General features: G+C 42.6%; 1 protein-coding gene and 1 pseudogene across 1 annotated transcript in view; one reads left to right on the top strand and one right to left on the bottom strand.

The window, feature by feature from the left end:
* Positions 1-24,875, top strand: part of LOC147361950 (ATP-binding cassette sub-family C member 4-like) — a 177,833-nt gene that overhangs the window by 12,748 nt on the left and 140,210 nt on the right. The window contains 5 exon segments of the mRNA XM_086330256.1: positions 12,793-13,017; positions 17,214-17,303; positions 18,354-18,517; positions 19,645-19,770; positions 21,176-21,425. Coding sequence (XP_086186382.1) covers positions 12,793-13,017; positions 17,214-17,303; positions 18,354-18,517; positions 19,645-19,770; positions 21,176-21,425 — 855 coding nt within the window.
* Positions 665-1,490, bottom strand: LOC147361951 (rho-related GTP-binding protein RhoD pseudogene; annotated as a pseudogene).

Genomic DNA, 24,875 nt, shown 5'->3' with positions numbered 1-24,875 from the left:
TTTCCAAGCAAGAGTACTGGAGTGGGTTGCCATTGCCTTCTCCACTAAACATATGTAGCATAAACATTATTATTATTATGCATAAATATTTACTTCAATGTCATCAATAACTAGCCAGTGCTCACAGTTGTCTTTTTCCCCTCTTCTGTTGGAAGCAGTATTAAATAAGGTACACTTGGCTGACACAGGTTATTCAGATTGCCTTTCTGTTCCCCTCCACCCCGAGCCTCTAGGTTGTTTGTCCTGTAGAGATTCCTACAGCCTGGATTTGGCTGATCGCTTCTCCCCCTGTGTCAATGAACATGTTCCTATGGCACCTTAGGTTGGTGTTTAAGTCTAGAAGTTTGATGTAACTCCTTTGGATTTTCTTCACCCCTTTTGTCGATGTAGGAGGTAGGGTTGTATATCTCCCTTATAAGGTACATACCATCTTTTGTGTGTTGCAGGGGTGGTGGTATGGGTGTGTGTGTAATGTTAGGAGCTATTCATGATCCTTTCTCAATGTCCATTAATTCATTAAGGGTTGCAAAATGGGTAAGCTCTTTGATTAACCCTGAAATGTAGTATTTATAGGGAGAGTAGGAGAAAATGATTTTTTCACTTTTTATTTATTTATTTATTTATTTGATGTCATCTGAACGTGTTTACCGCTGGGATGGGCAGGGTGAAGGGCGGGGGAGGTGGTACAGCCCTAAGAAGAGCCACAAGGTGGCGCCAGGGCACACAGGCGGCTCCAGGATGTGTGGTCCAGGGCTGGGAGATGGGAGTGAGTCAGGGGTCTACAGGACCAGCCCTCCATAGGACTGGTGAGCCTGGGACCCCCCTTCCTCAGGCCTCAGAGGGGTTTTGCTGCAATCCAGGATCCCAGCCCCAGGGTCAGGGGGGCTGGCCTCAGGGGTGCCCATCTGTTTGAGGTACAGTTCGGTGGTCACAGCCTGGGGACTGGGTCCGGCCCAGCCAACTGGGCAGAAGGTCAGCAACCAGCTCCTTCCTGTGCTGCCAGGGCAGTCGGGCGGGGAGGGCCCCAGGCCCTCAGGTCACCACACAAAAGCTCCGGGTGATCCGCCTCCAGAAGTTGCGACGGCGTGCACATTCTCCTGGAGCAGAGCCGAGCATTCGAGGTAGGCCACGGTGCCCACGGCCCGCGCCATCTCCTGGCCCCTGTGGTAGGTCACAGGTTCCAACCCGTTTTTCCGCAGCTTCTTCACCAGCATCTTGTCCTTGCGCAGGTCGGTCTTGCAGCCCACGACGATGATGGGCACCTCCTTGCAGAAGTGATTCACCTCTGGGTACCACCGGTTAGAGATGTTGTCGAAGCTGTGTGGACTGGTGACATCAAAGCAGAGGAGCAGGACGCTGGCATCAGGGTAGAACAGGGGCCGCAGGCGGTCATAGTCCACTTGCCCTGCCGTGTCCCAGATTTGGAGGTGGATGGGTTTGCCCTTCACCTGCAGATTCACGCTGAGCCGCTCAAACACCGTGGGCGGTTTTCACTTTTTAAAACCTGTTTTGAAAATGATAAATTGGTTCTCCTCTGGGGCTACTGAGTTTTTATTGTTTTTTGGTTTGGTTTTGTATATGTCAGTTTGAGCTCATGGATTTCAGCATTTCTGACCTGCTTCAGTCCATTTCATTTGTTATGCTTGTGCAAACATTTGGCCACCTTTGGGCAATGCGAGTCTATTCAGGTTGGGTCCTAAGTATTTTGCACATACTCTAGAAGTCTTTGCTTTTTTTTTCTTTAATATCTTTTTTTGTTTTGTTTTTTGGTTTCTGGTGTGACAGGATGTTTTTATCTCATTTTGTACAGCATTTGCTCATCCCTGGAATCATCCATTTCTCCAAGCAGCCCTGTCTTCTCTTAGTGTGAAATGGTATTTATAGATGATAGTCTGGTTGCTAGAGGAGCTTACTGCTCTTGATTGTTTTTCTTGGCTTTTTCATTAGATAAAGTTAGAATACATTTTTTAAGGTAAACAAATATTTTTATATGGGTGTTTCCAATCCAATTCAGATACAGGACATTAGTGTTTTACTTCATCTTATTGTGCTTCAGTTCAGTTCAGTCACTCAGCAGTGTCTGACTCTTTGTGACCCCATGAACCGCAGCATGCCAGGCCTCCCTGTCCATCACCAACTCCAGGAGTTTACTCAATATCATGTCCATTGAGTCAGTGATGCCATTCAACCATCTCATCCTCTGTCATCCCCTTCTCCTCCTGCCCTCAATATTTCCCAGCATCAGGGGCTTTTCCAATGAGTCAGTTCTTTGTATCAGGTGGCCAAAATATTGGAGTTTCAGCTTCAACATCAGTCCTTCCATGGAACAGCCAGGACTGATCTCCTTTAGGATGGACTGGATGGATCTCCTCGCAGTCCAAGGGACTCTCAAGAGTCTTCTCCAACACCACAGTTCAAAAGCATCAATTCTTCAGTGCTCAGCTTTCTTTATACTCCAACTCTCACATCCATACATGACCACTGGAAAAACCATAGCCTCGACTAGATGGACCTTTGTTGACAAAGTAATGTCTATGCTTTTTAATCTGCTGTCTAGGTTGGTCATAACTTTCCTTCCAAGTAAGTGTCTTTTAATTTCATGGTTGCAATTACCATCATCAGTGATTCTGGAACCCAAAAAAATAAAGTCAGCCACTGTTCCCACTGTTTCCCCATCTGTTTGTCATGAAGTGATGGGACCGGATGCCATGATCTTAGTTTTCTGAATGTTGAGCTTTAAGCCAACTTTTTCACTCTTCTCTTTCACTTTGATCAAGAGGCTCTTCAGTTGTTCTTCACTTTCTGCCGTAAGGGTGGTATTATCTGCATATCTGAGGTTATTGATATTTCTCCCAGGAATCTTGATTCCAGCTTATGCTTCATCCAGCCCAGAATTTCTCATGATGTACTCTGCATATAAGTTAAATAAGCAGGGTTACAATATATAGCCTCGACATACTCCTTTTCCTATTTGGAACCAGTCTGTTGTTCCATGTCCAGTTCTAACTGTTGCTTCCTGACCTGCATATAGGTTTCTCAAGAGGTAGGTCAGGTGGTCTGGTATTCCCATCTTCAGAATTTTCCACAGTTTATTGTTATTGTCCTTGCATGTCTCTTTTCTCCCATCATCTATTCTCTTTGTCCAATGTCTAAGCCCAATTCTCAATGATATCAACATAATTATTCATTTATTGTATGTTATAAAGTGACTTCTGAAAGCAATCTAATATTTTTATTTTCTTTTGCAGTTCATACTGTGTTCATTTGGGTGTATTATGCAGAGCATGTGTTTTCAAATTATTTTGTTTCAAATCACTTTTGATACTTCTTTTTTGTATGGCTCTGCAAAACAAAACAGAATGGGTTTATATATTTAGGTACTTTTATGTAATTTTACTCTAAAATTTTAGGAATTGCTTTTTAAAAATTTAGTTATTTTATAATTATAATTCTGTGTAATGTTTTCATGATTCCAAAATCAAGAAAAGGCTACTTAAAGAAGTCTAATATCATTGTTAGCTCTATTCTAATTCTCCTTCTCCTTTTATAGATAACTTTCCAGGCTAATTTTGACTCATCTTTTTATTAATGTTTCTTAAATAAATTTTTTTTCTCAACATTTTATTTTTCTGACTGTGCAGAATGAACATTTTCAGTTTCAATACTGTAATCTCTGGACTTTTCTGGAAGCATGAAATGTGCAATGGAACTCTGGTAAAAAGTCTTTGTGATCATTGTAATTCCCTGTAATTCCTGCAGATGAGGTCTGCAGCCATTCCAGGCTCAGATGCCATGACAATGCGAGATTGGAGGTTAGCAGACACTTACATGGGGTTAGTTTCCACATCCAGAATCTACAGGGAGAGGAATCTTCTCCACCCTAATCAGCTGAACCTAAACCAGTTTCTGGAGGCTGGGTCTTGGGTGTCAGAGTGCACTTATCTCCTCCCAGGTGATGCTAAGGTGTAGTCAGGATGAAGACCAGTGTGTAAGAGATGAGTGAAGGCTAATATGTCTAGAATCCTGATGGTTATGATTTCTGCAGTTTCACTGCTTTTCCTCCTTATCTTTGGATTTTTCTCAACTCTACATTTTGTCACCTTTCACCCAGTTCTAAAGATTCTGTCTATTTGTTTTTTCCTACAGGCCCATTCTTTTCTGCTTATATGTCTCAGTCAAGTGTTTGGTAAAACTTTGATAGCTTGTTTCTATTTTTGTGTTTTTTTCCCCCATGAATGAGATATGAGGAAGTTGCCTGAGAAATGTTTCAAGTGCATTAACATGGAGAAGGAATTCTATCCACTCAGAATTTCTAGCATCTAAGCTAACCCTGTAAGAAGTTACCCTAAGAAGCAAAAGGTGGGACCCAATGTCAGGTGCTTTCATGAGGCTTAATACTAAAGACTCTACCAATGAATGTCTACCTCGAGCTTCCCTGGCAGTCTACTGATTAAGACTTCATGTCCCTGGTGCAGATGCCAGGGTTTTTTTTTTTTTTTTAACTAATTTATTTATTTTAATTGGAAACTAATTGCTTTACAATATTGTGGTGGTTTTGCCAAACATCGACATGAATCAGCCATGGGTGTACATGTGTTCCCCCACCCAGAACCCCCCTCCTATCCCTCCTACCTTCCTTCCTACCCCATCCTTCTTGGTTGTCCCAGAGCACCAGCTTTGGGTGCTCTACTTCATGCATCAAACTTGCACTGGTCATCTGTTTTACATATGGTAATATATATGTTTCAATGCTATGCTCTCATATTGTCCTGCCCTCTCCTTCTCCTACATAGTCCAAAAGTCTCTTCTTTACATCTGTATATTTTTTGCTGTCTTGCATATAGGGTTGTCGTTACTGTCTTTCTAAATTCCATATATATGCATTAATATACTGTACTGGTATTTCTCTTTCTGACTTACTTCATTCTGTATAATAGGCTCCAGTTTTATTTACCTCATTGGAACTGACACAAACACATTCTTTTTTATAGCTGAGTAATATTCCGTTGTGTATATATACCACAACTTCCTTATCTATTGATCTGCCAATGGACATCTAGGTTGCTTCCATGTCCAGCTATTGTAAATAGTGCTGTAATGAACATTGGGGTACATGTGTCTCTTTCAATTCTGGCTTCCTCAGTGTATATATGCAGCAGTGGTATTGGTGGGTCATATGGCAATTCTATTTCCAGTTTTTTTTTTTTTTTTTTAAGGAATCTCCACACTGTTCTCCATAGTAGATGCCAAGGTTTTTATCCCTGGTCAGGGAACTAAGATTCTGCATGCCACATTGTATGCCCAAAATAAAAAGTCTGCCTCAGAGACTCAGACTCTCAGATAATCCTGAATAATGGATGTGGTGGTATTAAATTCAGTTCTTTAAAAGATCCTTTATGATTTCAGATTTGTGAAGAATTCTTGTGAAAGAATAAAATTATATGCTCAGTTGGTTTGTGAAAGAATATACATGTGATCATAGATTGATGTCGAAGAGGAAGGGTTTAAAGGGGCAGTGTTTGACCTTGTTCCTGCTTATCAAGGGGATGCTACCCCGCGTCCGAGGTCAGGGGCAGCAGCTGAGAGTGCCAGGCTGTGACAGTGCAGGAGCAGCTGAGAAGAGCTACCTCATGCATGAGGCCAGGGGCGGCGGCTGGGAGAAGCAACCCCACGTCCAAGGAGCGGTGGCTGTGTGGGCATAGGAGGGCCTAGAGGAGCTATTCCACTTTCAAGGTCAAGAGGGGTGGCAGTCAGGAGATACCCCTTGTCCAAAGTAAGGAGCAGCGGCTGCATTTTGCTGGAGCAGCCGTGAAGAGATATCCCACGTCCAAGGTAAGAGAAATCCAAGTAAGACAGTAGGTGTTGCAAGAGGGCATCAGAAGGCAGATACACTGAAACCATAATCGCAGAAAGCTAGTCAATCTAATCACACTAGGACCACAGCCTTGTCTAACTCCATGAAACTAAGCCATGCCCATGGGGCCACCCAAAACTGGCGGGTCATGGTGGAGAGGTCTGACAGAATGTGGTCCACTGGAGAAGGGAATGGCAAACCATTTGAGAACCCCATGAACAGTATGAAAAGGCAAAATGATAGGACACTGCAAGAGGAACTCCCCAGGTCAGTAGGTGCCCAATATGCTACTAGAAATCAGTGGAGAAATAACTACAGAAAAAATGAAGGGATGGAGCCAAAGCAAAAACAATACCCAGTTGTGGATGTGACTGGTGATAGAAGAAAGGTCCGATGTTGTAAAGACCAATATTTCATAGGAACCTGGAATGTCAGGTCCATGAATCAAGGCAAATTGGAAGTGGTCAAACAAGAGATGTCAAGAGTGAATGTCAACATTCTAGGAATCAGCGAACTGAAATGGACTGGAATGGGTGAATTTAACTCAGATGACCATTATAGCTACTACTGCGGGCAGGAATCCCTTAGAAGAAATGGAGTAGCCATCATGGTCAACAAAAGAGTCCGAAATGCAGTACTTGGATACAGTCTCAAAAATGACAGAATGATCTCTGTTCGTTTCCAAGGCAAACCATTCAATATCACAGTAATCCAAGACTAGGCCCCAACCATAATGCTGAAGAAGCTGAAGCTGAATGGTTCTATGAAGACCTACAAGGCCTTCTAAAACTAACGCCCAAAAAAGATGTCCTTCTCATTATAGGGTCTTGAATGCAAAAATAGAAAATCAAGAAACACCTGGAGTAACTGGCAGATGTGGCCTTGGAATATGGAAAGAAGCAGGGCAAAGACTAAGAGAGTTTTGCCAAGAAAATGCACTGGTTATAGCAAACACCCTCTTCCAACAACACAAGAGAAGACTCTACACATGGACATCACCAGATGGTCAACACCAAAATCAGATTGATTATATTCTTTGCAGCCAAAGATGGAGAAGCTCTATGCACTCAACAAAAATAAGACCAGGAGCTGACTGTGGCTCAGATCATGAACTCCTTATTGCCAAATTTAGACTTAAATTGAAGAAAGTAGGGAACACCACTAGACCATTCAGGTATCACCTAAGTCAAATCCCTTAAGATTATACAGTGGAAGTGAGAAATCGATTTAAGGGACTAGATCTTATAGACAGAGTGCCTGATGAAATATGGACAGAGGTTTGTGACATTGTACAGGAGACAGGGATCAAGACCATCCCCATGGAAAAGAAATGCAAAAAAGCAAAATGGCTGCCTGGGTAGTCCTTACAAATAGCTGTGAAAAGAAGACAAGCGAAAACCAAAGGAGAAAAGGAAAGATATAAACATCTGAATGCAGAGTTCCAAAGACTAGCAAGAAGAGTTAAGAAAGCCTTCCTCAGCAATCAATGCAAAGAAATAGAGGAAAACAACAGAATGGGAAAGACTAGAGATCTCTTCAAGAAAATTAGAGATACCAAGGGAACATTTCATGCAAAGATGAGCTCGATAAAGGGCAGAAATGATATGGATCTAACAGAAGCAGAAGATATTAAGAAGAGATGGGAAGAATACACAGAAGAACTGTACAAAAAAGATCTTCATGACCAATGTAAGCACGATGGTGTGATCACTGACCTAGAGCCAGACATCCTGGAATGTGAAGTCAAGTGGGTCTTAGAAAGCATCACTACAAACAAAGCTAGTGGAGGTGATGGAATTCCAGTCGAGCTATTTTAAATCCTGAAAGATAATGCTGTGAAAGTACTGCACTCAATATGCCAGCAAATTTGGAAAACTCAGCAGTGGCCACAGGACTGGAAAAGGTCAGTTTTCATTCCAATCCCAATGAAAGGCAATGCCAAAGAATGCTCAAACTACCACACAGTTGCACTCATCTCACATGCTAGTAAAGTAATACTTAAAATTCTCCAAGCCAGGCTTCAGTAATACGTGAACCATGAACTTCCAGATGTTCAAACTGGTTTTAGAAAAGGCAGAGGAACCAGAGATCAAATTGCCAACACCCTCTGGATCATGGAAAAAGGAAGAGAGTTCTGGAAAAAGATCGATTTCTGCTTTATTGCCTATGCCAAACTTTTGACTGTGTGGATCACAATAAACTTTGGAAAATTCTGAAAGAGATGGGAATACCAGACCATCTGACCTACCTCTCGAGAATCCTATATGCAGGTCAGGAGCAACAGTTAGAACTGGGCATGGAACAACAGACTGGTTCCAAATAGGAAAAGGAGTATGTCGAGGCTGGATATTGTCACCCTGCTTATTTAACTTATATGCAGAGTACATCATAGAAAACGCTGGGCTGGAAGAAGCACGAGATAGAATCAAGGTTGCCGGGAGAAATATCAATAACCTCAGATAGGCAGATGACACTACCCTTATGGCAGAAAGTGAAGAGGAACTAAAAAGCCTCTTGATGAAAGTGAAAGTGGAGAGTGAAAAAGTTGGCTTAAAGCTCAACATTCAGAAAATGAAGGTCATGGCATCTGGTCCCATCACTTCATGGGAAATAGATGGGGAAATAGTGAAAATAGTGTCAGATTTTATTTTTTTAGGCTCCAAAATCACTGCAGATGGTGACTGCAGCCATGAAATTAAAAGACACTTACTCCTTGGAAGAAAAGTTATGACCAACCTAGATAGAATATTCCAAAGCAGAGACATTACTTTGCCAACAAAGGTCTGTCCAGTCAAGGCTATGGTTTTTCCCGTGGTCATGTATGGATGTGGGAGTTGGACTGTGAAGAAATCAGAGTGCTGAAGAATTGATGCTTTTGAACTGTGGTGTTGGATAAGACTCTTGAGAGTCCCGTGGACTGCAAGGAGACCCAACCAGTCCATTCTGAAGGAGATCAGCCCTGGGGTTTCTTTGGAAGGAATGATGCTAAAGCTGAAACTCCAGTAGTTTGGCTACCTCATGCGAAGAGTTGACTCATTTGAAAAGACTCTGATGCTGGGAGGCATTGGGGGCAGGAGGAGAAGGGAACGACAGAGGATGAGATGGCTTGATGGCATCACTGACTTGATGGACGTGTGTCTGGGTGAACTCTGGGAGTTGGTGATGGATAGGGAGGCCTGGTGTGCTGCAATTCATGGGGTCGCAAAGAGTTGGACATGACTGAGCAACTAAACTAACTGAACTGAACTGCTTATTAAGAATATTTTAATTTGGTTAGTTTCATGGTTGATAGGATAAGTCAATGGCACGCCACTCCCATGGACACAAGAGCCTGGCAGGCTGCAGTCTTTGGGGTCGCTAAGAATCAGACTTGACTGAGCGACTTCATTTTCGCTTTTCACTTTCGTGTATTGGAGAAGGAAATGGCAACCCACTCCAGTGTTCTTGCCTGGAGAGTCCCAGGGACGGAGGAGCCTGGTGGGCTGCCATCTATGGGGTCACACAGAGTTGGACCCGACTGAAGCGACTTAGCAGCAGCAGCAGCATGGTTGATAATGAATATTTTCTCAGTTGTTTTCTCTCTTATTAGTTGAAGGTGAGAATCGGGAATGTGCAGATGAGATAATTCCTTGGTGGTGCATGCTCACACTTGCGTACACATGGTGGGGTTAGGTCCTGGGAATGCTGCCAGCAGTGTCTGTGTCCCCAGCCACAGCCACTCCTTGCCTCTCTGAGAGACTCTCCAAGACAGAGTCTTCTGAAATTGGACCTTTCCTTGGGATTCACACCACTTGGAACAGAGCATCGAGCATATGTAGGCGCTAATCTTCTGGTAGTCAGAAAATCTTTTGCCTGGTCTGCCTCGGCCAGTTTTACCAAATGCCAGAAATGGAAATATTCACAGATTACAAATGGTGCTGATAGCTGTCCTGTTAAATGACTCTTCATCTCTAACCTTTCCTTGTGTGTGGAGGGGACAGATTTCCTCAGTCTACCTTTGAGGGCCATAATCATTTCTGTCCTATGTGTTCTGGAAGCTTGCAAAAATCATATTTAATATGTGTATTCTTATTCTCTATATGTATTTTGGGGTTTTGTTTTCACAATTTTGTGCTATTCACTATTTTGCTTTCTATTTTTTTTTTTTTTTTGAGAGAGAAATTACTGGAAAATTGTTCTTTGCTTGCTGTTATTTTTCATATGGAGTATAATATCAATTTTCTGTTTTCAATGGTTGCAACTTAGGCCAGAATGGAAATTCCTTGTATGTTATACTTTTCATCACTTTTCTGAATTACCATGACTGCTCCTTGTTTGAGGAAAACTTGTGCATTTGTACTCAGTCACTCAGTTGTGTCTGATTCTTTGTGACCCCAAAGACTGTAGCCCACCAGGCTCCTCTTTCCATGGGATTCTCCAGGCAAGAATACTGGAGTGGGTTGCCATTTCCTCCTGTAGAGGATCTTCCCAACTTAGGGATCAAACCTGCATCTCCTGTGTCTCCTGCATTGAGATAAATTCCTTATCATTGAGCCAATGGAGGAAGTCCCAAAATAGTGCTTAAGAATAACAAATGACTTTCCTCCCAAATTACATCAGATCAAAGTAACAGGTCATGACTGAAAATCTTTATTATCTTTTGAAAATTTCTGTTCCAAAGAAAGAAAAATCATTATCAAGAAAAAAAAAAAAAAAAGATTTGACAGATGAGTGAAAGGTATGGGCCCTAAACTGACATTATACTTTAATGAGGCTTTTTGATAAACTGTTTTTTTTTTTTTTTTTTTAGTATTTATTTATTTGTCTGTGCTGGGTCTTAGTTGCCACATGTGGGATCTAGTTCCCCGACCAGGGATCTAACCCAGGTCCGTTGCATTGGGAGTGTGGAATCTTAGCCACTGGGCCACCAGGGAAGTCCCACAACTGGGTTATTAAATATTGTTTCTCAGTGAAGAAAAACCAGATATGTTTAGGTGGTAGTGATCTGCCTTTATTTACTTTTTTTTGCTGGATTTGTTGCACTAAACCATATTCTCTTTGGTGAGTGATGTTACTCTTATTTCTCCCGTAATTACAAGGATGTTAGGCTCAAATGGAGACCTAAGTAACAGGCAACAGTGATTCCCAAAAAGAATCATAAATTTCAGGAAATTTGGGGATGGCAGATATTCCTGCTGGGCTTCTGGTGGTTTGTGGCTGCAGCACTGGACTGCCCTTGGTGACACCTGGGCTGGGACTGCCCATGTGTACAGTTTGACATTTTTGCTTCTCTGTGTGGCCTCCACATTTCCATCTCAGGAAACTCTATAAACACTGTGTTTGACAATCTGCTGTATGAGGGACTCTTCCAAGAGGTCTCTGTGCCTCTTGGGATGGATGACAGGACACGGTGGAAATGTATCAGAACTGATCGTTTTGCTGCCGTATGATCATCTTACTTATACTTCTTCAGCTAAGTAGTGTTCTCTTTATTCTCTATAGTAGATGAAAATGTCCCTGACTTCATGGAAGGAGAGGCAGTTGGTGCAGCCTGTGAACGTGTGTGTGTGTGCATGCGTGTGTGTAGAACAAGACAGGAATGCTGAGGTTTAATGAGACACCCATATGAGGCATGGGGACATCTTTTGATAAATATCCTGACCAGGCAGTAGTTGGCTAAGAAAATGCTTAGATTTTTTGTTGTTTGGTGTTATGGATTCTCCTTCCCTTCCTCTTGTATGTGGCTTCCTCAGCTTCAGATAGATAGAAGAGAGCTATCAAACCAAACCTGTCAGGTGCTTATCCTGTGTTAGTAAGGTGGGATTGCCAAAAAGAAAAAGCCCTGTTCCTGAAAGACTTTCAAACTTTTAACATTTTGTCTTTTATGAAGTCTGTGCAGGAAATGATGTTGAGGGTGGAGATGTTTACTTTAGGTGTGTGGTTTTCATTCATTGAGTGGTTTTCCTTGATGGTGAAGGAAGGGAACCTGGGGAAAAGGAGACCTTCAAGGGGTGACTAGACAGAGGAAGTAAGTTGTGGGGTGAAGTGGCTGTTTGGCAGGGTAGGTAGGTGTTGCTGTTTCTTTGCCTTTTTCTCTGAGAAATAAACTTGCTTCCCTAAGTCTTATTCAGGGTAGAAGCCTCAGTGCACCTTGTGTCAATTGATTTAGCCTTGGGGAAGGGAGGAATGGGAACATTTCTTCCAAACCACCAACTGCAGTGGATGGTGGATGGAGAACCACGGAAGACATCGTTTTTTAGCTTGGTCTCCACCATGTTTAATTTTTTACTCCAAGGAACATTCTGACTTCCAGAGGGTAGAGACATAGTGAGGCAGTGCTCTCAGGAGCTGAGAGCCTATAGAGCTGCCAAGCCTGATTTCTTTGTGGTCTTCCAACTGAAGCTGGTTTCCTTTCTCTTGATCTACAGACATGTGGAGTTTGGGATGGAAAGGAGTGGGTGTTTGTGCCAGGGTATCAGCTCATAAAGATTCCTGAAGAAGGTGATAATAGCATGTCTCCCATATGTGAACCAGGTTGACTTTCTATTGGGCTTTACATTGAGAGGACAGGGTACAGGGGCAGGCTGCCAGCAGGCTAATTCATATGGAAGCAGATGTCTTCCTCTTCTTCTGCCACCTTTTTCTTTATTCATCTTAAGGCTCACTTGTATTGTGCCAAATGACTTCTAAAGCACTGGTTGTGATATTTACACTGAGTATCCACAGTGTATTAGGCATACGGTACTAATGCTTTACTATCTTTAAATGTAAAATTTTGCCATAAGGTTAAACTGTTGCCTGCTTGTCTTATAGGAGATAGTGGATCTGCATATTTTTCTTTTAAATTAGCCATGAATGTAGTGTTTTGTCAAAATGTATTTTTAACCTGTTAATGCTAAAAGTAAATCTTGTATTAAGAAAAACTGACATTTCTAATTAAGGCTTTTCTTTTCTTTTAGGAAGGCACCAGAGTAGTCCAACCTATATTTTTGGGGAAAATGATTAGTTATGTTGAAAACTACGATCCCACCGATTCTGCCGCTTTGCACAAAGCCTACGGCTACGCGGCGGGGCTGAGCACCTGCGTGCTCATGTGGGCCGTTCTGCACCACTTGTACTTCTACCACATGCAGCGTGTGGGGATGAGGCTGAGAGTAGCCGTGTGCCACATGATCTACCGCAAGGTGAGTGTCGCTCAGTACCACGGTGTGTACCTCCCCTGGAGCATCAGGGACATTTAGGGAAGGTTCTCTGTAAACTAAAAATTACATAACTGGGATCATTTACACCTTCCTAGAGAAGCTTGCTATTTGCATCAAGCCAAGTTTGTTGTTGTTGAAGTAAACTTTACCAATAAATAATGAAAAAATTTCTTTTGAGATCACGTGAGGGCTGCCCTTGATAACTTTTAGCCATAGGCTGTGGCATAATACCCACGAAATTTGTAGTATTAAATTAATATTAAATTATATTTTTAAAATATTAAATTAATATTTAAAAATAAGCATCAAAAGTATCAAGCTGATTTTCAGTGTCTTCATGCTTAGATCACATAGTGCTGTTTATAGAAAATTGTTCTTGTTGTTCATTAAAACCTTAATTTACATCAGATATTTATTTAAAAGGGAACTAAGGAGATTGGATCTATAAAACTATATCTAGAAGCAGATAATGTATTTGAGAAAGGGAATGATTATAATTTTAAAAGACCCTTCTAATTATATTCAATACAATTATGTTAATTGGAGAAAATATAAAGAGAATTCATGCCAAATATAGACTCACTCACTATATTCTATGGATGTGGTTGTTGTTAATGATATTAAAGAAAATAGTAGGGATTTTGAGATAAAACTTGAACTTTTACACTGTTTCATTCATTCCAGAGAGAATTTGTTGCTCTTCATTTAAGCTACTTTAATACAATATTTCCTTTTATCTTTAGTATGCATCATAGCAATTTTAATTAGAACTGATTTAATGTGTTCACCAATTTTGTACTGAGGAATGCCAGGAAATTATTTCACAGTTTTCCCTGGTCTAAACTAGTATAAAAGGAATAAGGATTTCAGGTATCTTTACAAAGGTATTGCCACAGATATATAAGTGTCAAGAGCTGAAGGGTTCAGTTTAAATTTGACCTTAGATACCTCTTTGCCTCAGACTGTTTGCTTTAAAAAAACACCAATACAGTATACTAATGCATATATATGGAATTTAGAAAGATGGAAACAATAATCCTGTGTACGAGACAGCAAAAGAGACACTGATGTATAGATCAGTCTTATGGACTCTGTGGGAGAGGGAGAGGGTGGGGAGATTTGGGAGAATGGCATTGAAACATGTATAATATCATGTATGAAATGAGTCGCCAGTCCAGGTTCGATGCACAATACTGGATGCTTGGGGCTGGTGCACTGGGACGACCCAGAGGGAGGGTATGGGGAGGGAGGAGGGAGGAGGGTTCAGGATGGGGAACACAGGTATACCTGTGGCGGATTCATTTCGATATTTGGCAAAACTAATACAATATTGTAAAGTTTAAAAATAAAATAAAATTTAAAAAAATCCTTATTTGACTGTATTGTAGCCTTGACATTTTCCAAGAGAGTAGATCTTAAATGTTCTCACATGTAAAATAGGATAACTATATTAGGTAGTGGATATTTTAAGTGGTTTTAATATAGTAATCATTTCCCAATGTGTATTTATATAAAAGCATCATGTGGTAACCTTAAACATATGCAATTTTTATTAATAAATATAGCCCTCATTGAAAGATAAACCCAAACAGCTTAAATTTAAAATATTGCTTCTTTTACCTGGTTGCTACTTATCTAGAACTTCCATTTCTTCGGAATACTTCTGTCAGCAGAAAGTGAGATGTCATCTCATCTCTCCTTGATCAGAGTCTTGTACATCCCGGGACTGAGTGAGCCTGGAGACCTCACTGTCTTGTTTGGCAGCAGCATCTGAGTTGGTTTCCTTCTAGGTGATGTGGAAATCTCAGCAGGGCCCACACATTCCAGTCAGGGTCTTCATTGCCGTTCAACATCATCTTTGTTATTCTATTGCATCTTTAACTATTTAGGAGGTGGATACTCAAGATTTTCCCACCAATTGGCTAAATGTTTGTCATTTAAGATCATGCTTAACTCTCGTGTGAGTGATAGTCGCTCAGTTGTATCCGACACTTTGTGACCCCACGGACCATAGCCTGCCAGGCTCCTCTGTCCATGGGTTTCTCCAGGCAAGAACACTAGAGTGGGTTGCCATTTCCTTCTCCATAACTCTCATAATAAATATGAAACTTTACCAGAACTGCATTGTGAAAGCTTTAAGTTAGGTGTGAGGTGATGGTTTAGTCAAAGCTCACTCTTTGCTGCATAGGTGAGCCATTGTCCACTTGTTTTTCTTCCTCTTCCCTCTAACACTTTGAAATCTTGCCTTTTGGAAATGTGGCCTGACCTGGCACATTGGCTTATGTGAATGTAACCAAAAGATGGTTCCTGTATGAAGTCAGAAACTGTGGGGATTACACCATTGACATAATCTGAAATTCCAGAAACATGGGAAAGACAGATTTCCTTGTTCACAGCCTTGCGTCTAGACTCCTCCTGTTGTAGAAACAAGACACTCCTTTTCAGGTTACAGGTGGACTGATTCCCTAGGACCCAAAAACTGGTGGGACAAAGCAGCTCTGAAAGGCCCCTCTGAACATTTGTGGTTCATCTTGGGCCCCACCTCCTGATCCCTGGTCCTGGGAAGAAACCAGATCAGGTGTTAGAAATGGAGGGGCTGCTAAGCTCGTAGCTGTAGTTTGTCTACACCATGGATCCCAGGCTGGGGCAGGTCTCCAGGGGATCTCTAAGGCTGCACATCTGCCACTCCTAACATGGCCCATTCAGCATTTTCATGCTCTTTTCAGCTGAATTTTGAATGATCCTATGGGAGGTTCCATAAATACAAATGACCTGCCATTTATTTATTAATACATTGTCACAAATTTGGTAAAGTTACTTTTGGCTTTTGATCATTGATCATTTTTTTTATTATTATTGTGGGGAAATATACACTGTATAAAGTGTCCTATTTTCACTCCTTTTCAGTGCAGCATTTAGTGACATTAGGTACATTCACATTGTTGGTGGCCATCACCATAATTCATCTCTGAAACTTTTTGTTTTTCCCAAACCGAACCTCTGCACCCATTAAACACTAACTCCCCGACCCCTGTCCCCTTACCCAGCACCGTTCTTCTTCTCTGTGAATTTGACTATTGTAGGTACCTCTGCTAAGTGGAATCATACAGTGTTTGTCATTTTGTGTGTGTGTGGCTTATGTCCTGTAGCACAATATCTGCAAGGTTCATCCATGTTGTAGCAGTTGTCAGAATTTAATTCCTTTTTAAGACAGAATAATATTACATTATAGGTCTATACAACATTCTGTGTATTATCTCATCTGTCAATGGACAGTTGTTTCCACCTTTTAGCTATTGTGAACATAGATGCTCTGAATATGACTTAAATTGTCCATTCAAGTTTGTGTTTTTAGCTTTTCTTGAGTATATCCTTAGTATTATAATTTCTGTATTGTATGATAATTTGTTTAATTTTTGAGTAACTTCCGTATTCTCTTCCATTGTGGTTATATCATTTTACATTCTCACTTGATCATTGGTTTTCTCTAACTTGAAGAGTAAACAAAGCATTTTTATAAAGTATAAAATTGTGTTTGGATCAGTGGCTCCAGTGGTGGTCTGTTGAAGCAGCTCCTGGTGTGTCTTCAGTTTCCTCAGATCTCTAGGGCATTTTTCTTACTAAATAAAGGGATTATGTAACACGGGTTGTGGTTTTTGTAGGTCAGCAGACTGGTGTTAAGAACACAGTTTCCTCACAGGAAGTGTTTTGAATATTATACTTGCTCATTTCAGAATGAACAATCTAAGCCTGAAGTGTTTAAATATTGTCACCCATAGAATTAATGATTGAGTCCAGATTTATAGTCCAAGTCTCCAAATTTCCTTCCTTAAATTAGCCTTTCTGCTCTCATCTAATTTGGCTCAAAATTACTTAGTTGTCTCTTAAGTGTAAACCTACACCCTTTACCTTTCAGACAGGTCCAAGTGCACTGAAATAGGGTGGGGATTTTGCTTCTACCTCCTGCTCCTCCCTTTGCTGTCCTTGCTGGAGGGGCTGCTGCCACACTCAGGAGTTAGAGGCTGAACAAGGGTCCCTAGAATCCTGCTGTCAGGGGTCATCCTGCTCCTGCTGACACCACTCAAGACCCCTGGAACACATGCTCCATTGTGTTATGTTCTAAGATGACTTGGTATCACCTTAGGAATCCAGTTTTCTGTCTCCCTGTCTCATTTCAGACACTTCGCCTGAGTAGCTCGGCCATGGGGAAGACCACCACAGGCCAGATGGTCAACCTGCTGTCCAACGATGTGAACAGGTTTGACCAGGTGAGCTGTCCCTGAGGGATCCTCTTCCATTTCCCATCCTTCTCACTGGGTTCAGCTTATTGGATGCGAAGTGCCAGGGTTTGTCGGCCAGGATTCCACTGAGGATGTAAGACAAAGGTTGTATTTATCCAACTTTCATTTCTCTGTGTGCAACTGTGATGTAATTATATGTATTGTTCTGTAAATGGGAGTTTTGTTTTTCTAATAATAAATAGGCAGCAGTGTTCTTGCTCAGGTTTGGTAGTGTCCCTAGGGGTCCTCCTGGAGCGGCCCTTCTTGGCACGTGGTGTGGCTGTTGCTGAACTATCTTCCTCCTCTTCTGGATGATGAAGGTCTGGTGGGAGGGATTGTTCTTTCCCCTGCACCCTGATCAGTGCCTGCTGCATAGGGAACCTGCGAAGAATAATGCCAAGTGTGTGGTCCCCAGCAAGACACAACCTCCTCTCTACCATCCCTTCCACAGTCTTTTTTCCACTGACCTTATGCATAGATCACATTACCCAGGGCCTTGTAGCTGTTGGTCAGATCTGTGTTGCACTAGATACTTCTGTTTCAAGTATTCATTCATCAAACATGAAGTGAGGCCCCTGCTCACTTTCAGAGATGAGCCAAGCTTAGTTTTTGCCCTATAGAAGCCACAGCCTATCAGGGAGCTAAATACACAAGTAATTATTGGAGAAAGTGGTAGGTACCATAATATAGGTTTTCCTGGGATGCCGTGGTTCCCCAGAGGAGATGGGGTCTAAATTCTAGGACAGAGAGCATTTGGGGAAGCCCTGAGCTCATCTGTGTTGTGGACAAAATGGACATCTTCCTTCAGTGCTGCTGTTCTGATTCTCCAAGGACATCCCTGAAGCCAGCTCTGTGCTGCCCCTGAATGGCATCATCTTGAGTGGACACTTGGATTTCTGCTTCAGCAGGTTTAAAACCCAGTGAGATCATTGCTGTTTAGGTTCCTGTCTGTTCCTTCAGAGCAGATTGTTTCTACACTGTGTCCTCACTTGTTGTATTGTATGCAGTCCTAAGAAGGCTTTGTCTCTCTCTTTTAAGGTAACAACGTTCTTGCACTATCTGTGGGTGGGGCCACTGCAGGTTATCGCAGTGACCGCCCTGCTCTGGATGGAAATAGGAATGTCGTGTCTTGCTGGGATGGCGGTTCTCATTATTCTTCTGCTTTTGCAAAGCTGCTTTGGGATGTCATTTTCATCACTCCGGTAAGAGAAACATTTCTTTTAAAAATTGACACTATGTAATTGGTAACATCCACAGTCTGCTTGATGCTTTTGTGGAAAACAAGACAAATGCCTTCTCTAGTCTCTTCTTTGTGTTAGGTTGTAGACCCTTCAGGCATAGCCAGTGAAGGCTCCAGCCTTAAACTGAAGGCTGATCCCGGAACAGGAACAGTGAAGGCATTCACTGGGTCCTCTTGGCACCATATCTAAATAAGTAGAGTGTTCTTCAGCAGAATTTACCCATGTCCAAGTTATTTAAATCTTTTTAAATAGTAATAATCTTGTAGGTCCTTTTCTCACCACATATATTTTTGTTATGCTTCTGTTGGAACCTTTTCAGGTATTCTGTTCATGTTTCCAATAAGTTATAAGCACCCCAAGGCCCAGGCTGATCTTCATTGTGTCTTTATGAAGCCCCACATTCACAGCAGCACATGTGATAGAAAAGTGGCTGGTGGTGAAGAGCCTTCTGCTGCTGAGTTAGACCTGAAGCCAGAGGGTTGGAAGTGGGTGGTTGTCAGGTGATGGAGATGAGCTATTTGAAGCTCATTGAGTCTTGTGTGTGTTGTCTGTGTTCCGTTCTATGCTTGGTGTCTTTCTCTATTTGGAATTCCCTTTCCTGCCATTGATATGGAGAGAGGTTCCCTATCCTCCAAGGCCCTGTTCCAGTGCTACCAGGTCTGTGAAGCTCTTCTTGTTCTCCTTTCCTGCTGGAATTAACAGCACCATCTTTATGCTCCCCAGAACTTTATTCCTGTTTTATTACAGCACAACCATGTCTTCCTGGTAGATTTGGGTGCTTTTCTGCCTTCCCTACCTGACTGTGACCTCTTTGAACAGGTGGTTTGTATCTGACTCATTTCAGGTTTTCCTTAACCGATGCTGCACGTTCTCCAAGTTACTTCTTGAAATGGGCTGAGTGTTTGACTTCCTAACTGAAACCCTTTTCTCCATTTGTACTTTGAGTAGGACCTGCCTACGTTCTAAGTGCAAAAGGGCTGTAGAGAATCTTTTGATTCCTAGCCCCGCCTCCGTGCCCACTCCTGCTGCTGCTGCTGAGGGAAGTTGGGCTGTGGTCACTGAGGCTTGTCTCACGTCTGTCCCCTCAGGAGTAGGACCGCAGCTCTCACAGACGACAGGATCAGGACCATGAGTGAAGTCATAACTGGCATCAGAACAGTAAAAATGAATGTTTGGGAACAGTCATTCATAAACCTTATTACCAGATTGAGAAGGTAAGTGTGAGATATATATGTATGTATATATGTATGTATATACATATATATCTCACTCCATACTTTCATGGTTTATTTCCTAGTCTACTAAATGCTTTCGATGTCTTACCAAATACATTTTTAAGTTCACCTTCACATTAAGGTGAGCTTAAATACTTACTATTCACTGCATCCTCTACATGTTGCAGGAGGGTTCTGTAGAATAGTGGAGACATCATTTAACCTTCTCTTCCATTTACTATCGTCTCAAAGGAAAAAATATATATGCTTCTTACCTGTATAGAAATGAAATTCTAAGTAGTTTTTAATACCTCAAATCCTAATGAGCAATGCTTTTAAGATATTTAGCATTTGAGACAATGACATGCAAACTAAAATTGTAACTTATGTTGATGGAGTACAAACAGGGAGATTATAGAGACTGGGTGTACTTGTATCGAGCCGAACTATATGAATCACTGTTCTTTGTCATTGTCATGCATAGTTGCTTGTTCGTGTCCAACTCTTTGTAACCCCATGTACTGTAGCCCACCAGGCTCCTCTGTCCTTGGAATTTCCCAGGCAGGAATACTAGAGTGAGTTGCCATTTCCTCCTCCAGGGGATCTGCCCAACACAGGGATTGAACTCATGTCTCCTGCATTGCAGGCAGATTCTTTACCACCAGGAAAGCTCATGAATCCCTATTATTAATTTCAAATGGAGCTATGAAAATGCTGTTCCTTTTGTTTTGCTTCATGTTTGTAGGATGTTTCTCCATCTTTCATTTAAATATCTGATGAGCATTTCTCTGACTCTACCTTGTCACCTCTAACTTTGCATCTTTGTGGGGGCCCCTCCATCTGCTGGGAATACACTTCCTTCTTCCTTCTACTCTGGCCTCCACCAAGCCTGACTGACTCCAGTTCATCTTCTCAGGGTCCACATGTGTGTATGACTTGCCCTGACTCCACTGCTCAGAGTTGCACACCTCTGCTCTGGGCTCCCTTGGGGGCTGTGCTGACCGTTTCTGTCCATTGTCTCCCAAGTGTTTTGGTTGCTAATTCTCTTCTCCAACACATTCATGAGCCCCTGGAGGGGACAGGTTATGTCTTTCTGTGAGGAGCCTGGCCCAGGACTTGTGATTATGAATGTTTGTTGAATGAATGTTCAAACCCAGTCTGACTGATGCAGAATGTTTGAAAGTGTGACATTAAGCCTCTTTTCACTTGAAAGATTGAAGTGGTGATGCAGTGTGTGATACTGGTGTTGGGGAACCCCAAGTGTGCACTGTGTAGTGAGGTGAGGGATGGTTTATCTTTATCTGTGTGTCCACTCCCTAGAAAGGGGCCACTCACACGTGGCACTGAATCCATGTCTTGTATGTTGATGCTTCTTATAAAACCTATATCCTACTCTCTTTTACAGGAAGGAAATTTCCAAGATTCTGAGAAGTTCCTACCTTAGGGGCATGAATTTGACATCATTTTTTGCTGTGAGCAAAATCATGATTTTCGTTACCTTCATTGCCAATGAGCTCCTTGACAACCTGATCACAGCCAGCCAAGTGTTTGTGGTGGTGACGCTGTTCGAGGCTCTGCGGTTCTCGAGCACCCTCTACTTCCCCCTGGCCATTGAGAAGGTGTCAGAGGCTGTCATCAGCATCCGAAGAATCAAGGTTTAGTGAAAAATAACTTTTTAAAGTTATAGGTGGATTTTACCTAAAATGCCTCTTTTTATGTGGTGTCATTGTGTGCCAGTTAGGTGAGATTTAACTCTTTCAGTGCCAAGTTGGCAGTCTTTCCAAAATGTATGTATTTCCCTCTTTTCTTAGGTAAAGTGTGTTAAAAGTATCATAAGACCCATGCTCCTTTATGGACAGTAGCATAAATAAAGCCTCACAGGCTCTTGACGTTCAGTGATGGCTGCTGCTGCTGCTGCTAAGTCGCTTCTGTGGTGTCCGACTCTGTGCGACCCCATAGATGGCAGCCCACCAGGCTCCCCCGTCTCTGGGATGACTGCTGGACAATTAAAATGTCTGAAAGCAGGAGACACAAACAGATTGCATCTCCTGTGCTACCTGGAATGACTAGGCAGCAACTGTGCACAGTACCAGGGTGAACAGGATTCCTCTCTGGGCCGGGAGGGGAGGAACTTGCTGAGAACTCCTATTCCCAGGGCAGGAAGAGTGGCCTCAGCTTCACTTAGTTCTCTGTGTTTAAAACTAGATTCTTTGCTCCATAGATGTTTTCCTGCTGATGTCTGATCTCTGCATTTTTGTTCCTGTCCTTATTTTGCTTAGTGTCTAAGCCTGTCTCTAGCTGCCCCCTTCCTTTCAAACCTGTGATTCCCACCATACCTCCTGTCTCTTTTATAAACTCTCTGTGCTGCTGCTGCTAAGTCACTTCAGTCATGTCCAACTCTTAGCAACCCCATGGACGGCAGCCCACCAGGCTCCACCGTCTCTGGGATTCTCCAGGCAAGAACACTGGAGTGGGTTGCCATTTCCTTCTACAATGCATGAAAGTGAAAAGTGAAAGTGAAGTCGTGTCCGACTCTTAGTGACCCCATGGACTGCAGCCCACCAGGTTCCTCCGTCCATGGAATTTTCCAGGCAAGAGTACTGGAGTGGGGTGCCATTGCCTTCTCTGAAAACTGTCTCTAGTCAGGGGTAAATAATTTTTATCATGAAGACTAGGGCCTTGCACACAGTAGGTGCTCAAGTATTTCTGTTTAAAATGAAGATTAAATGGGCTCTGTGAAAATGAATGATTTATTATGACCTCAAAGGCCCAAGAAGGCTCTATTTTTATTGAAGAGAGGAAGGGGGACCCATGTTCTTGGCACTGAATGACTCCAATGGAATTGCAAAAGATCTCAACTTCAAAGCACTAAAAGTCTTCAATGACTTTTGCATCCAGTCAAATGTGCCTCTGAGGTTATATTGTTCACAAAGCAGCTTTAGGTTTTCCATTACCAGCCACTGGGAAGTCAGTCTTTGTGGCTGCAGTTCTGACTTTTATACTTTACTGCATAACCTGTTCTGGGTCTGCACTTCCTGGCTAATGGCCATTTAATTTCAGCTCTTTCATCAGACTGAGTCCTGGAAAAAAATCCAGCCAGCACTTCTGATGCTTTTAGGAGCTGATCATGTATAGAATGGGGTCTCATTTTAACCCTTGGAAGACTGACATCTGTTCCCCTCAGGACTATTATTTGTGGACAAGTGCTCAATAAATTGAATTCACTTAGGGCATAATTTTCCTTTTCTTTCTTTTTTCTTTGAAAGTGAGGGATTTCTATTCTAATATACACACACTCAATATTGGTTACATGCTCAAGTTGAAACTGTATTTGATTCTGTCTAGACTGAATATTGGAGAAGGCAATGGCACCCCACTCCAGTACTCTTGCCTAGAAAATTCCATGGACGGAGGAGCCTGGTAGGCTGCAGTCCATGTGGTCTCGAAGAGTCAGACACGACTGAGTGACTTCACTTTCACTTTTCACTTTCATGCATTGGAGAAGGAAATGGCAACCCACTCCAGTGTTCTTGCCTGGAGAATCCCAGGGACGGGGGAGCCTGGTGGGCTGCCATCTATGAGGTCACACAGAGTCAGACCACGGCTGAAGTGACTTAGCAGCAGCAGCAGACTGAATATATAACATATACATTACTCTCCAGGGCCCTTGGTCTTTTTAATCAATAGAAATTGATAATAGGCCAGACGATAAATTCAGACAAGGCTTTTTGAGGCTTGTGCTACAGCACAAAATATGAAAACAAGAAACTGATGCCCCATTGATTATTTGAGATGGGCCGACTGGTTCCTTAAGTGGGGTGAGGGTAGGGGAGGCTTGGTCGTTTGAGCCACAGGGGTGACTTGTGTGGTCTGCCCACCATCTTGTAGGTGCCGTGTGTCAAAATCATATGCAGTTCCCTGCTTTGCTCCCAGCAGCTCAGAAATGGCAGTTGGCTTGTGGTGTTTTTATGTCTTACTGTTTGAAATTGCCTTTGTATGTGTGCAGTTATATTTAGTCCCTTATGGTTTCTTTGTAGTTTGTTGCTCAAAGAAATGTTTGTTCAGGTGCAAACGCTCCCATAAAGGGTCCCAGGTCCCAGCTTGTCCCATCACCTTTTGCTTGTTGCTCTGTCAGCTTAGACTGTGTAAGGCTGTAGCCATGCAGTCAGTGGTTGGATGGTTTGAACAGCCGTGCAGTCTGTTCCTTCTTTTAGCTGATGCCCTCAATGGGCTGACTGTGCAGGGCTCGGTCTTAGTTGGAGTTGGGACAGTAAAAGTGCACAAATGATGTAGTGTCTCCTCTGTACATGACTTACTATCCTTCTGGGGATTCAGAAGTAGGAAGGGCAGTGCCAGCTGGGGATGTGCTGAGCTAATTTCAATATGGCTAGTATTTAAGAAGGGCTGGAAGGATGGGTGCAGTCAGAACTCAGGGTGTCCAGGCAGAGGCCACCAGTGGAGTGTGGACTTAGGTGCTTTGGGTCACTGGGGGGTGTTAAGCTTGTGGACTCTCTCAGAGGGGCTGTAAGATCAGGAGGGAGTTGTCTTGGGGTAAGGTCAGTGATGTTGCAGAAGGAATCAGAAAAATAAAAGCTGTATTATTGAGATGACTAATGGTGAATGAGATTCTAAACTATGTTGTTTCAAGGGGAAAAGAGAATTGGGAGAGAGGTGAACTGTTACAGAACAGGTGAGAGCTGGTACCTGGCTGACAATGTGGGAGATGGTGTGGAGAGAGAACTCAGGCTGTGGTGGTTGAAAGCCTGCCAACATGTCCTCAGACCACCATCTGTCCATCCTGCCTCCTTCTGAACTCAGGCTCGGGGAGGGTAGGTGTCACCATGCCTGGTGCTAGGTTCTCAGTGAGCCTGGATGAGAGGAGGAGGGCATGAATGAATCACATCTCCCACCAGCTGGGCTTTGAGAGAAATACACGGATCACATCTTTCTTTTCCTGCAGAACGTTTTTCACATTCAGTTTTGACCAGTTCAATGTTGAAGCTGAAACTCCAATACTTTGGCCTGATGCACCTGATGCACAGTGCTGACTCATTTGAAAAGACCCAAATGCTGGGAAAGATTGAGGGCAGGAGGAGAAGGGGATG

This window comes from Bos grunniens, chromosome 12 (genome assembly GCF_055505025.1).
Source record: "Bos grunniens cultivar Pamir isolate PY7600 chromosome 12, Bosgru_T2T1.0, whole genome shotgun sequence".
Taxonomy (NCBI): domain Eukaryota; kingdom Metazoa; phylum Chordata; class Mammalia; order Artiodactyla; family Bovidae; genus Bos; species Bos grunniens.
The sequence above is the reverse complement of the archived record's forward strand: the minus strand, read 5'-3'. Positions and strand labels throughout refer to the sequence as shown.